This window comes from Mesoplodon mirus (genome assembly GCF_964341445.2).
Source record: "Mesoplodon mirus genome assembly, chromosome: 15".
Taxonomy (NCBI): Eukaryota; Metazoa; Chordata; class Mammalia; order Artiodactyla; family Ziphiidae; genus Mesoplodon; species Mesoplodon mirus.
Genome location: NC_138991.1, coordinates 6,404,410 through 6,419,556, shown reverse-complemented (window position 1 = coordinate 6,419,556; position 15,147 = coordinate 6,404,410). Strand labels below are relative to the sequence as shown.

Sequence of the window (15,147 nt, the reverse complement as noted above, 5' to 3'; positions counted from 1 at the left end):
AAAGAGCTTTCTCCATTCTGCGTTTACTCCTATGTTCTGAGTCTGGCCTCAGCAGCCTCATAAAAGATGTATAAGAGAATATCTCATTGATCTCAAAGAAAAAGTTCCTACATCCAGGGAAGACCTTCATGAACTTCAGGGGTTCACATTTCCCATACATCACAGGATTTGAAATATTTACAGTGCATGCATTTAAAAAAAATTGTGGCTTATGTATAACTATTCTCTTTCATGGCCCTCAGAGGGGGAGTATCAATCATTCCATCACCTTCCCCTAAAACTAACTACTACTTCCAAGAATTCTTGGAAGTAAGTCATGGAATCTGTGAGAAGGAAGCTAAAATGCTAAACATGGATGCTTTTCAAAGAAGGATTTTAGTAGAAGAAAAATGCCCGTCTTGTTAATGGGGTTCCACGATGTCGTACAGAGCAGGGACCCAGCAACAGCTTGCTGCTCAGGGTTCCTTCCACACTTATGATCTCTCTCTCTTCCTGTCTGGGACACTTATTTATTTACTACTTCCTGCCATGAGCTGGTGTCCCTGTGGTATGATTTACCTTCCCAAGGAAATGAAGATTTTCTGGCTACTTTAATGGAAAACATGCCAGGATCTCTACTCTCCTATCCCCTGGCCGCTAACTCTGTCATTTCAAGAATACAAGAGTCTGGGGGCCGGGGGAGCACTTGTGAAGGATACAACGAGGAGAAAGCAGGACTGGGTTGTGATGCTGATCTGACCCTTGTGAGGGGAAAGAGGGGAGCAAGCAGGGGAGGGTAGAGAGAGCCTCAGACTGTGAGCATTTTGCACATAGTCTTGGATAACATAATGGAGGGTGGTGGTGACGGGGGGCTTCAGAACAGATTGCCCATTAGAGGAGTCCTGCACTGGGCAGAAGTGCTCCAGCCCCTGCTTGTTAACTTCGAGTTTGCAAAGGAAACCAGTGTGGGGCCTCTAAGAGCCCAGCAGTGGGCTGGACTCAGCCGCAGAGTACTTCATTTGTCCCAAGTAGTCATCTTTTGAAATCTGCCTGAGCATGCCGCAGTCTCCACCACTCCCAAACGTCTGACACCTGGCCTGCCTCCCTGACATAATACTGCTTGCCCGGCTCCTATGACCATTTGAGTTTGCCTCTCCTGCCCATAGATGTCATTGACCCAGCTCCTTCTAAGTTTACATGCATCTAGACTTTAGCAGATTAGGGTAGGAAATTGACTTGGACTCGGGGAGGCTGTGCACTGAATTGACAGGCTTCAGAGTCTGACAGACTCGAGTTTGAATCCCCACTCTACTGACTGCTGCTATGTGACCTTAACCTCTCCTAGTCTCGGGCACCATAAAGCTCTAAAATGAGGCCAACACAGCAAGTGAGCCCCCCACCCCCACCCCATCCAGCTCGAACACTCTGAGTTTCTGCAGCTTTGCTCTTTCAAGTGAACTGAAGAAAAGTGGAAAGTAAAGTAGGAAGGCAAGCCAGGCTCTTGGAGAGCCAGCATGGGGAAGTCACTGCGGAGCTGTGCCCACCCTCCCGGCCCAGAGAGGGGATGACCATCCTGGCAGTGGGAACGATGCAGAAGCCCCAAAAGAAGCTTCAGCAGGTGGCATTTCTACAGGCTCATCTAATGGGGTTCTGCTTAGAACTGTAGCTGCTGGCTCTTCACATCACTGCAGAAGACAAAGTATGAGAACCAAATCTGTCTCTCTGCATCTTACTTCCCTTGGTCCACAGCGCGCCTCTCTTCCCTTCTCTGGCAGTTACAATCCTGCCCTTCTTTCAAGACTCACCTTAGGGTTGCCCGCAATCCCTTGCCAACTCCTCCTGGCAGCACTCCTAGAGACAACTGCCACCCTCATCTGAGCCTCAGGCATCTCCCGCCTGGACTGGACCACTGGCTTTGATGAGCCTCTTTGGCTTCACACTGGCTCCGTGGAATCCCCTTCCCACCCAGCAATCAGAGATAAACATCAACCAATATGGAACCCAAGCCCCAGGTTTTTGTTTACTTCTCTCCAGAAAACCTGGTCATCTTTCAGTTTCCCCGACTCACAATGCACTTCGCATAGACACACAAATTCACTCCCTCCCTCCCTCCCCCACTTTTCTTCCTCTGCCTGGATGATTTGTCCCCCTTTCTTTCTTGATCTGACTAACTTCTACTCACTCCCAGATTGCAACTTCCATGGCCCGTTTCTCAAGGGAACGTTCCCTAAGCCCTCATCCATCCCCACTTCCCAACTGCACTCATAATTCCTCATACATTTCTGTATCTTCCTTCATTGCACTTAAGAGAAGTAGAAACCCTACGTTTATTTCTGATGTGACTGGAATGTGTCTCCTCTGCTAGGGCGTACACCGGCATGAGATCAGGAACTGTTTTGTTCACCGCTGTATCTCTAGCAGAGTGCTGGGCGTATAGTCCACGCTCAACGCAATCTTGATGTATGAATGATTGAATGAATGAATGAATGAAGCTAGCTAATTACTCCCATGACTCATTGCTGATCCAGTATAGATTAGCACATTGCACCTGGCCATTGTGTGAACGTCTCCCCAGAGAGGGAATCTCTTATTTGCCTTCGTTTCCCCAGTCTCCTTTGCCTTCTCCCAACTGTTGTGTGAAGATGGGCATTTGGGGGAAATGTCCTTTTTGGAAATTGGTTAAGGTTTCTTCCGTTGTACCTAGAACCTAACTGTCTTTGTGCCCAAAGAGAATAAAAATATAAACATATGCCCTCTTTCATCTCTTAAATATCTACACGAATGTTGCCAAATTATCACCCTGTTAAAAAATAACTTGGGAGTGGCCTCAGTGACAATTGCAGTTGTTATCAGGATGCTTTGCAGTCCTCGTCAGTCCCTTCCATCTGTTGTCTATAAAGCATTTAGCACAGTGCTGGGGCATGGGTTCACGATGCCTGTTTGCTGCAGCTGCTATTTCTTGTTCTCCCCACACGGCCAGCCTGTCCATAAAAGCCTGGGTTGCCCCGACTGGACTGTTTCTTAAACATGCCTAGAGGGTCATCATCTCCAAGTCCCGTGGATGCACGTGGAGGAGCCCAGCCTCCAGCGTGTGGTCAGGGACATTCTCTTCAGGAGGTGACTCGAGCTGAGATCTGAAGGAGGATGAGTCATGCGTGCAAAGATCTGGCAGAAGAGCATTCAGGGCAGGAGGACTAGTATGGGCAAAGGTCCTGAGGTGGAAGCAAGCTTAGTGCATCGCAGAAAAGTAAGAAAATGATGCAACTGGAGGGAAATTAACGGGAGTAGTAGCGGCCCAGGAAGCCGATCAGGCAGGGCAATCTGGTAGGGAGTTTAGGTTTTGTTCTAAATGGGGTTCTAAGCAACTGGACATTTTTAAACAAGAGACCAAAAGTCTGATTTATGTGTATAAAAGACCATTCTATGCAAATCAAAACTACAATGAGGTGTCACTTCACACTGGTCAGAATGGCCATCATCAAAAAGTCTACAAATAATAAATGCTGGAGAGGGTGCGGAGAAAAGGGAACCCTCCTACACTGTTGGTGGGAATGTAAATTGGTGTAGTCACTACGGAAAACAGTGTGTAGGTTCCTCAAAAAACTAAAAATAGTGCTACCATGTGATCCACCAATCCCACTCCTGGGCATATATCTGGAGAAAACCATACTTTGAAAAGATACATGCACCACAATACTCACTGCAGCACTGTTTACAATTGTCAAGACATGGAAGCAGCCTAAGTGTCCATCGACAGAGGAATGGATAAAGAAGATGTGGTACCTATACATTACACAGTGGAGTATTACTCAGAGTCATAAAAAGAATGAAATAATGCCATTTGCAGCAACATGGACGGACCTAGAGATTATCACACCAAGTGAAGTAAGCCAGACAGAGAAAGACAAATATCATACAAAATATCATTCTGGCTGGTGTCTAGAGACTGAATTGTAAGGGGAAGCGTGCAATAACGGATGTGAGGAGAAGGCTTAGAGTCTACGTGACCTCGGACAAGTCATTTGACCTCTCTGACTCTCCATTTCCTCATCTGTAAGATGGAAATAAGAAAACCTACCTCTGAGGCAGTTGAAAATTAAGTGACATAATGGCTTCAGTGCCCCCAACACAAAACAAGTCCCCATTCAATATAGTCCACTGTTACCTACCTTTTCTGGGAGAGGAACTCCCCAAGATTTCTCACATTTTAAAAATTCTTTTATGACACAAATTTTCATAGTCTTTGTTATTAAAACTCTAAGACATTGATTGACTGCAGGACATGTCTCTGGACCAATTATAATGAAATACTATTCTGAAGGGAATCATGTTATAGCAACATATTTAGGATTTTCCTTTGCTGGGACTTTATATCCTTTAAGATGTTGGCTGCTGCTCTGAAGGCTTCAGGCTGCAAGTGCAAAGTAAACTGTGTCTCCACTTTGGACAGCTGTGGGTGCCCGATGGGGTGAGTGATCACACAAGCCCATTGTTCTCTGGACAAGCATCCCCGCCCTTTGCAACAGGCAAATCCACCAGCTAAAATGATGCCAGTCTGGGCACTTCAAAGCAACTGCCATGTTGAAGCAACTGCTCTGTCTAAAGATACACACGATCTTATTTCTAGACAGGTGCAAGCACGTTTCAGATGATGGGCTTTTTCTTTTCAGACTATGTTAGATGTATTTCATGGGAATTGTGATGATGGGTTGGAGATTGTGTTTTGTTTTCCCATTTCTTCCCAGTGTGGACAGTTACAGTATCATTTTCATAAAGGTAAAATCATGACTCTCGTGCGAATATAAAATGAACTCATGTCAAAGATTTTATTAAACTGAGTAATTAATGAAGGAACCAGAAAAAGTTAAAATCAGGTCAAAGAGCATTTGAGGATCTAGGTATCTGGAGACAATTCAATACAGGAATCTTAGGATAGGATTGCAGGGCTAGACACAAATCTGGTTAAAATCCAACCAACAAGATAATAAACCATTAACATTTCAGGTTCTCTTTTCTTACTGAACAGAAGTTACTGGCTTCTTTAACTGGAAAAAAAAATCCACAAGGTAGCAAGTAACTTTACTAAGTCAGGACCTTTAATCAAGACCCTTTATAAGATTCTAAACCTCTCTTCCCTCTAAATGCTTCATCTCTGCTCGATTCTCCAAAGCTGAGCACCCATATTCATGTGAAGCCAACTCACGGCACATTGAGGGGACAGTACTAGAGTGGGCAGACCGGCCAGGCCTCGAGGTCCATCTTCTGGACATCTCAGGGGTCATCCTTACTGAAAGCCATCAAAAAGAGTGGCCAGAGAGTCCGAGAGCTTCCTTCTTCTTAGACAGAGACAGGAGCTCTCACCTTGGTGCTGGGTGTCTCTTTACCTTCCAAAGACTTGAACATAAGGCATCGCATCACTCATCCTTAAGCACCCATTAACTAACCAAGTAGCCAGTGAGCACCTACTGTGTGCTGGAATCTGGGGATACAGTAAGAGCAGGAAAGTGTGGCCCCCTGCTCTCCTGGACGTTATGCTCTGCAGGGAGACAGATACCAAATAGATGATCGCCCACTTAATGCATTAAATACAAGGGTCATAAATCCTGATATGGAAAGGTGTTAAGAAAAAATAATGGGGAGAACTAGCTGAGTCTGGAGGACTATGGGTAACAGGGCATCCTCTTTCAAGGAAAGGACGCTTTAAATTAATCTGGAAGGATGAGAGGGATTTCACGGGGAGCAGGGGGGGAAGGTGCTAACTGTTTTGGGTAGAGGGAACAGCTTGTGTGAAGGATTCGAGGACCCCAAAAGGGTGGCGCTCCTGAGTGGCTGGTGAGGAAGTGATGCCATGAGGCTGGACAGGAGAGCAGGGGCCTGGAAGTTTTGGCAGAGTTGGGGCTTCATCCAAAGTGTGCTGGGGAGCCATCGAAGGGCCGTAGGGTGAGGAATGACACGATCAGAATTTGTGTTCCTGGAAAGTCCAGCACTGGGAACAGCGCTGGTAAATACTCAGTAAACGTTGGCAGGAACACAGGGCTGACCCGAGGGGATGCTTCTCAGGATCCCTGGCTGTTAGCTCTAACTCAGCTCTCTGCTGTCCAATTTAATCTCATAAACTCACTCAACCCCAGACAAGTAAGGCTTCATACCATCCCTCTAGCTGAGGATCTGTGGTTCACCATGGATGAAAGAGAAACTCTCCACAGGCAGCGATGACCCTCACTGTACACCAGCCCGTAACTCTTCAGGCCTTTCTTCCTTCTTTGACAAATGAGTTAACAGTGGAGATGCCCCAGGGAGGTAACGCCCTTCCCAAACTGCAAAAACATTTCAAGTTTCCTTGACAAAGATTTTAAAACGAATGCGCCATCCAACAAAGAGCTGATGCACAGGGTATGTTAGCGTGCAAGGAACTGGGCAGTTTCATTCAAGGGTCAGGGTGGGCAGATGTGGAAATGACTCAGACCTCGCTGGTGGGCTGTGAGCAGCCCGGAAGGGGAAGCCCCAGTGATTTCCACCTGCAACTCCCCTCCCACAAATGTATCTGTGGAAATAACAGGGGGAGTTGCAGATAGTTGGCTATCAAGGTAATCATTTCAGCATTGTTTGTAATCGCTAAAAACTGGAATTAGCTAAAACGTCCCCAGATCAGGAAGTTCGAGTATGGGTCATTCATACAATGGAAAACCATTCTGCTATTTAAAAGGATAGTGAAGAAAACTGTTTATAGGCTGAGGAAGACGTTCACAATCCATTTTTAAGTGGGGAAAAGCAGATTATAAAACTGGATGTATCATAGATTCTTATTATGTTTTTTAAACATCTTTATTGCAGTATAATTGCTTATAGTGATGTTAGTTTCTGCTGTATAACAAAGTGAATCAGCTATATGTATACATATATCCCCATATCTCTTCCCTCTTGCGTCTCCCTCCCACCCTCCCTATCCCACCCCTCTAGGTGGTCACAAAGCACAGAGCTGATCTCCCTGTGCTGTGCGGCTGCTTCCCACTAGCTATCTATTTTACGTTTGGTAGTGTATATATGTCCGTGCCACTCTCTCACTTCGTCCCAGCTTACCCTTCCCCCTCCCCGTGTCCTCAAGTCCATTCTCTACGTCTGCGTCTTCATTCCTTTCCTGCCCCTAGGTTAAAATATAACTGTTACTCTAAGTATGTATATGAACATGTAAGTTCAAGAAAAGGTCTGGAAAGACACAACCAAAGAAGTAACAGTAGTGACCTGTGGTTGGTGGCACTGTAGGTATTTTTGGTTTTTTCTATTTTCTTATCATCATTTTGTATTCTTTCTTTTATGAGCTTTCATCGCCTTTGTAGCAAGGAAAAAAAGGCTCATGTACAAAAATGTGCATGATCTCCTAGGATCTCAGCTGCTGTAGATTTTATGGAGGATTTTCAGTGCCTATTTGCCTGCAAGGAGGATTTGATTCTACTTAGTCTTCTCAGATATACATGCATGTGTTTCCCCAAATCCACAGACCCTATTGTGGGTTTAAGATGGTATTTTTCAGCAGTTGGCCATCCAATTCCATTTTTGTGACAGAAAAAAAAAACAGTATTATGCAAAAAAAACTGCATCAGTTCTCAACCAATGTAATGGGAGGATTGGTCGTTTTTGCTTTATTTATAAACTGTATATATATTAGGGGCTAGTGGGTATAAAAAGTATAATTAACTAAATTTGGTTTTTTTAAAAAGGCAGCCGGAAGGATGTATACCAAAATGATGTAAATAGTTACCTCTGAGTGGTGGGATTGTAGGTAATTTTCATTTTCTGCTTTTTGCTTCTCTACATTTCCTAATTTTTCTGTAATGCATTGATATAATAAGGGAAGGAGGCGATTACTTTAAAACCCACGGGAACAAATTGCATTCTTTTATTTACAGCAGAAAATTCCAGTAAGAAGGGGTTTTACCATTGCTGTCGCTACAACAGGTGGTTTTTCTTTTTTTGGAGGACTGTGTGGCTTACAGAAAGGGCATGGGTCTGAGAATTAGGAGACTGCCCGTGTTTTGATCCTGGCTGTATAGACTAGTCACTCACTCCCTGCGTCTTTGTTTCATTGCACGTGAATAAATGAACATTGATGGAGCCTCGCCTATGCGCCTGGGTACGTGCTTGATGCTGGGGAGAGAGCAGCAAATCGAGTGAGATCTGGTCCCAGAAGTCATGGAATTTCTAGTTCCAGTCAGGAGAAAAATAACAACCAGGCAAAGAGCAGTAGAATCATTTTGACACTTTACAGCCAAGCTTTACTGAGCACTTAGCAAATGCCAAGCACTGTTCAATGAGCTTTCTACACTTACCAACCCATTTAGCTCTCACAATAACTCCATCAGGTAGATAGTACTATTATTCCCAATTTACAGACAAGGAAACTGAGGCCCAAAGAAAGTAATTTAATTTGAGCTAATTTAAGTAATTTGAGCTAATTTACTCAAGGGCACACAGCTAGGAAGTCACAGAGTCAGGATTTCAACCCAACTCTGTGCTAGGCTGCCCTCTACCATATAACTAGGGGGGTCATAAATTAAATCAGGACCATGAGAGGGGAGAGACTGGACCTGGTCTCAGGGTGGAGGTAATACTTCCTGGAGGATCTGACATTTCACCTGAGACCACGCCCCACACTCCCCGAGGATGGGTAGAAATAAATCAGGCAAACAGCAGGGACAGGGCCTCTGGGGTCGAGGAAACAAGATAAATGAGCAGCTGTGACTGGGTGCTAAGCGAGTGGTATGGCTGCAGTGGTCATTGGCAATGATCATGACCGTGAATTCTTTCTCCCCTGCCCCCAGATGCCCTTGGCCAGGGCACTTTATGACAACCACCCCGACTGCGCAGATGAGCTGGCTTTCTGCAGAGGAGACATCCTGACCATTCTGGAACAAAATGTGCCAGAAAGCGAGGGCTGGTGGAAGTGTTTGCTTCATGGGAGGCAAGGCCTGGCCCCTGCCAACCGCCTTGAAATCCTCGTGGAGGCCTCTGCCGACAGGCCCTGTCCCCCTTTCCTGAGAGGCCCGGAAGATGCTTCCACCAGCTCCCAGGAGACCTATGAAGTGCCCACCCTGCTCAACCCCTCATCTCCAGGCCCTGTGTACGAGCAGATGAAGAGCTGGGTGGAGGGGCCTCCACCTCCCACAGTCCAAGTCTATGAAGTCCCTAACCCACCTGCCAGCGCCAGAATCGTCTGTGAAAAGACTCTAAGATTTCCAAAGCAGGTAAGCCTGTTTCCAGACAGAAGAAATAGGTCAAGGGGTACATAGCACCCAGGGGCTTAACTACCCTTGAATCGTGGGTGTCCGTCAGGAGATCAAACATACACATGGGAACCAGATGGCCGGGGTGAGTGGATGAGCTTGTGTTTGGCGCCCACTTTGGTTGTCATTAACACTCTGGGTACCTTGGCGGTTCCTGGCTCGCCAAGACACCCACACTTTGCAGGAAACTAAGTGCTTAGTCAAGCTGTGTATGAAAGCATCTCAACATTCATGGTGGTCTTTTTTTACACAGGAACACTAGGATGGCTAGTGGTAAATGGAGGAGTTGAATTTCCATGGGTCAAAGACAGGAAATCACTCATCAGATTTAAAATATGTATTCCTTTCAATCCAGAAACTTTACTTCCAGAATTGCTGCAGAAATATACAAGAAGGCAGAAATAGATCTGGATGAGGAGGCCATAGGCACTATAGCATTATTTGTTACAGGGAAAAATCCAAGATGCCTAAATGTGTCTTCATGGGGTATTTGTTACATAAATTTCAGCATAACCCTATGATGAGCTACTATGCAGTTGTGAAAAAAAGATGAAGCAGTCCTATAAGGTATTTATAAGTGGGGACAAAGAACCATTTAAATAAAAACCAACCTAACAGAGAAAAGCTCAAAAAAAAATTGTTCATGTATGTGTGCATTGAAAAGAATACACACCAACAGTGGTTACCCTTAGGAAGTGGAACTGGTTAAGGAGAAAGTGAAAGAAGGCATTAAGCAGGGACCTTTATTTTATTCGCTCCTGTGTCCCCAGCATCTGGGACCATGCCTGGCATGGGGTGGGTACTTGATAAATATTTGATGAACAAAGAGACTAGGAAGTTGATTTGTGTGTTATGTAGAGCATGTGTTACATCTGTAATTTTTTTAAATAACAATTTTAAAAAAACAGAGGAAAAGAAGAGCTCAGTAAATGCAGAATGAAACTTTTTTTTTTTAAAGAAGAAAAGGAATTAAAAGAAGAGAAAAATAATGTACTGTTTTTCCCCAAGCCCTGGCCTTCATGAAGTGTTAACAATGTAGAACAGAGTTGCATGGTCTTCAGTCACTGCAGGCATTTCCTGCCGTCACACACTTTGCTTTCAGCTCAGATGACACATCCCACCCGGCCCCAGCTCTGCATGGAAGTCCCGGCGAGGTCCGTGTCCAGGAAGGGCCACTCCTCCCATGTATGTGCTGGCCCCCACCCCCCAGCCCCCCGAGCAACATCCCACCTACCCTGCAGGCCTCCTCCACACTAACTTCTTCAAACAAGAAGGTGTTGATTCCTTAAGAGATTTTGAGTACTTCAGATTTCCTAGCTCCCGGGGGCCGCCAGGCAGAGAACCAGCTGTTACACAGAGCAGCTGCCACCCGTAGGCACTGGCTGCAAACACCAGAAGGAGGCAGCTGAGTCTCCAGCAGCCATCCGTGGGGTGGACCCCAAGTCACTTTTCGGGAACAACTGGCCCAGATCTAGGCCTGGCACACTCAGCTGTCATCTGAGCAGCTGACTCGGTGCTTGCTTCTCTGAGAACAACGAGTGGCCTGGGCTGAAGTTAATTGAGTTGCTTTTCAAAGCCACTAAAAGAAACAAACAAAAATCAAAGGCCCCCTAAAAGGACAGCAGCTGCAATGTCCACTGTTCCCCGGGGATCCCAACCCCCCAGCGCAGTGCCAGGCTCCTGCAAGATGCTCTGTAAACATTTACGGAAGGAATGAAACGACCGGATCCAACCTAAGGCTTCACAACCGCGGACTCACTGTCAACTCCTAGACTGACAATGGTATGAAAGGAGAGATGAGTTTACCATCCTAACTCAGAAAAGGGCCAGGGCATTAGCTGTAACATTTGTCCTTGACGTGAAGCGTGGAGCTCTCACTGGTGCAGGCTGCGGCCATGGACAGAAACCACAGCGGCCAAAGGGGAATTTAGAAGCGAGGGATTCCTCATCACTCTTGCTGTGGCCCCAGTAAAACACCTGGGGAACTTTCCTGCCTTTCACTCCTGCTTACTTTCCCTCCATCGCTGCCCTGTCTATATTTTTCCTCCCTCCCCCCTCCCTTTTTTATTGCCTTCTCCGTGCTTGGGGGTCTTTTAAAGCAAGAGATGCCATCTGTGGCTTAGAAATCAGGAGTCCAACTTCACTTGGCTTTGGGGGCAGCCACAGCTATGCTGGGTGATTGGAGACATCCCAGCACCCCTCTGGACTTCTCTTTCTTGCTCTGTATCAAGAGAAAGTGCGGGGCTTCCCTGGTGGCGCAGTGGTTGAGAGTCCGCCTGCCGATGCAGGGGACGCGGGTTCGTGCCCCGGTCCGGGAGGATCCCACGTGCCGCAGAGCGGCTGGGCCCGTGAGCCATGGCCGCTGAGCCTGTGTGTCCGGAGCCTGTGCTACGCAACGGGAGAGGCTACAGCGGTGAGAGGCCTGCGTACTGCAAAAAAAAAAAAAAAAGAGAGAGGGTGGGGCTCCATCATTTCTAAGTTCACCTCAAGTTGTACCTTTTGGTGATTCTGAATAATTTTGCTTCTTCCTCTACTACAAGAAGGAAGGAGCTAGAAGAATGCAAGATGATAATCAGTTAAGAATCTTCTGATTCACAGAAAAGGCAGACATCTTCTCGCCGTTCGGGTAATCTAGCGGTGAGCCTTGAGTCTGAGACCACCCAGAAAATATTACATTCTGAGCAGAAGCGGACATTGGTAAAACCAAGCACGTCCAGCCATTAGCTTTGAGCTGTTTTCTGACGGGCCGTTCACAGGGTTGGCACACGGCCCGGGGGACCCATTTCAGAGATTCCCCGGGTTGAGTATCTCTAGATTAAGGTTGGCCAAAAATTAAAAACCAAGAAGGTGGAAATATGTCACTTGTCTCAAGTTGTCCTAATAAGGGATTCTCCGTCTTTCTAGCTGGAAGAGACCCGTGTAGATTAGAACAACTCTTCGCTTTAAAGATGAGGAAGTTGATTCCCAGGGAGGTGAAAGGCCCATCCAGGGTCACACCCTGATGAATACCAGAGACCAAAGTTTCTTTGTTGTGTCTGTCTCTGTCTACACCCCTGGACTGACAACACCCAAGGCAGAGCCCTTGGCCTACCCTTGATCTTGTTCACCTGGCTCTGTGGCTGACGCTATCTATTTTGTTTTATTGAAGTTTAACCTATAGATCCTAAGGGTACATAGTTCATTCGCTAGTATCCGGATCTAGAAAAAGAACGAAACTAGCATCCCAGAAGCCCCCTCCCACCTCTCCCACCCACTTCCCCCCAGCGTAACCACTGTCTTGAGCTTTGTTTTAGTTTTTATTCCGACTTCCTTAATATAACATGCCAGCCTCTCTTAAAAAAATAATAAAATAAAATGACCGTACAAAGAAGGTATTTGATTTTGGTTTCAATTCAGAGAGGGTAATCTTTTGTATTTCAAGTAAAAAGGTTAGATTTCCTGATGAAATTGCTTTTAGACCCTCTAGTTCTCGAACTGTCCTCCAAACCTTTCAAAACCATGTTTCTCAAAACAGCTTCCTTAACTGACTGCCGTCTACATTTTCCAAGAAACACTGGGCATTTTTGAACTGACTCCTTTCCACCTAAAATTCCAAACACAGGAAAGTCCCCATGTAGTCTGTAGGTTGTCTCTTGGGCAAGTGTGACCCACAAAGGCAGCTGCATAAATAAAATGGACCTGTGGTGATTGGGGAGTGGTAGGCAGTGGAACCGCATTTGGACAGGCTCTGCAGTGGGAGAGAGCTCGGTGTGTTCCAATAAGGAGGTGGGGTGGGCAGGGAGGAAGGCAGGTGACGGCTGACAACTGGGGACACACCGTGCATAGTCCCTGGGGTTGGGCAGGGCATGGCCTGCAAGGAGCTTGGAATTAACCCAGAGCATAATGGGGAACCATTGCTGAGTTTGTCCTAGACAGATCAGCCGAAGACCAGCAGGGACCAAGTCCGGTTTACTAATCTGCGGCAGTGTAGGGGATCACAGAGCGGAGGATCAGGCAGCACCTGTAAAGCCCCCCTGCCTGCCTCATTCACAGCTGCATCCTCAGCATCATCAGACAAACATTAATAACCCAGCATTCGAATCACAGCCTGGGGTCCCTAGAGAACATCAGAATCACCCGGGAAACTTGATGATCCTGCAGTTTTTCAGTTTCTCCATCAAGACTCAGAAATGCTATACGGTGGACTCGGAGCCCAGGAATCTGCATTCCAACCTGCTTCCCAGGTGAGGCTGATGCAGGCAGCTATGGGCCAGCATGTGAGGAAGACTGCCCTCCACCATGGACCTCCCCAACAGCGCGTCCTGCTGTTCCCAGTCTCAGACCGAAGGGTCTCCAATTAGAGGTGCCCAGAGAACGTCCCAGTGTGTCAGAGCTGCCTTTGCTGTCTCATGACCCGTGGACTCAGCGGTGACGTCTCTTTCCCTCAACTCTTCTTTCTCTCCCCAAGGCCCTCTTCACAATTCCCAGACCTGCTCGCACCTCATTGCCAGCTCTGCCTTGCCAGGTGTACGATGTGCCTGCCCAGAGCCGGTGCCTCCCAGCCCTGAAGGTGAGTCTCAGCCGTGGCCCTGCTCTTCCCACACCTCTCCATCCATCGTGGGGTCTCAGGGTCACGCAGACCCTGCATTTCAGCTTTACCACTGAGATATCTCCTGGAGCATTAGTCCTGACTCCAAAGGACACATCTCCGCTCAGAGACCAGCTTTGTGCCCAGGGAGCCCAGACCTGCTCAGGAGAATAGTACTACTATTTGAATTCTGAATATTTAAAACTTTTTTACTTTTCATTTGTAATAGATACTTTATATCCACGCACATGTACACACACAAACATACACATACACATATCTGCACTTCTTGGGTTTTTTTTCCGGTTTCCAAAGCACTTTTACTTTGGCAGGCGCGATCTTTGTTCCCCTGCAGTGGGAGTGTGGAGTCTTTTTTTAAAATAGATCTTTATTGGAGTATAATTGCTTCACAATACTGTGTTAGTTCTGTTGTACAACAAAGTGAACCAGCCATCTGCATACATATGTCCCCATATCCCCTCCCTCTAGAGCCTCCCTCCCACCCTCCCTATCCCACCCCTCTAGGTCATGTGCTATGCTGCTGCTTCCCACCAGCTAACTATTTTACGTTTCGTAGTGTATATATGTCGATGCTACTCTCACTTCGCCCCAGCTTCACCCTCCCACCCTGCGTCCTCAAGTCCACCCTCTATATCTACATCTTTATTCCTGCCCTGTAACTGGGTTCATCAGTACCTTTTTTTTTTTTAGATTCCATATATATGTGTTAGCATACAGTATTTGCTCTTGTCTTTCTGACTTACTTCACCCTGTATGACAGACTCTGGGTCCATCCACCTCACTACAAATAACTCAATTTCGTTTCTTTTTATGGCTGAGTAATATTCCGTTGTATATATGTGCCACATCTTCTTTATTCATTCATCTGTCGATGGACATTTAGGTTGGTTCCATGCCCTGGCTATTGTAAACAGAGCTGCAATGAACATTGTGGTACATGACTCTTTTTGAATTATGGTTTTCTCAGGGTAAATGCCCAGTAGTGGGATTGCTGGGTCGTATGGTAGTTCTATTTTTAGTTTTGTAAGGAACCTCCATACTGTTCTCCATAGTGGCTGTACCAATTCACATTCCTACCAGCAGTGTAAGAGTGTTCCCTTCTCACCACACTCTTTCCAGCATTTATTGTTTCTGGATTTTTTGATAATGGCCATTTTGACCGGCGTGAGGTGATACCTCATTGTAGTTTTGATTTGCATTTCTCTAATAATTACTGATGTTGAGAATCTTTCCATGTGTCTCTTGGCCATCTGTATGTCTTCCTTGGTGAAAAGTCTATTTAGTTCTTCCACCCATTTT

At 46.3% G+C, this 15,147-nt stretch overlaps 1 protein-coding gene across 5 annotated transcripts in view; it reads left to right on the top strand.

Moving 5' to 3' along the window:
* The window catches only part of CASS4 (Cas scaffold protein family member 4), a gene marked incomplete at its 5' end in the record, with an annotated part of 39,581 nt that overhangs the window by 14,740 nt on the left and 9,694 nt on the right, over positions 1 to 15,147 (top strand). For 4 of the 5 annotated variants that reach the window (XM_082600339.1, XM_082600336.1, XM_082600337.1 and 1 more), the window contains 2 exons: positions 8,799 to 9,221; positions 13,708 to 13,809. In XM_082600339.1, the coding sequence (XP_082456465.1) occupies positions 8,799 to 9,221; positions 13,708 to 13,809 (525 nt within the window). Of the gene's footprint in view, positions 1 to 8,738; positions 9,222 to 13,707; positions 13,810 to 15,147 lie in introns of those variants that run through there. The other variant, XM_082600335.1, reaches the window with a different exon arrangement.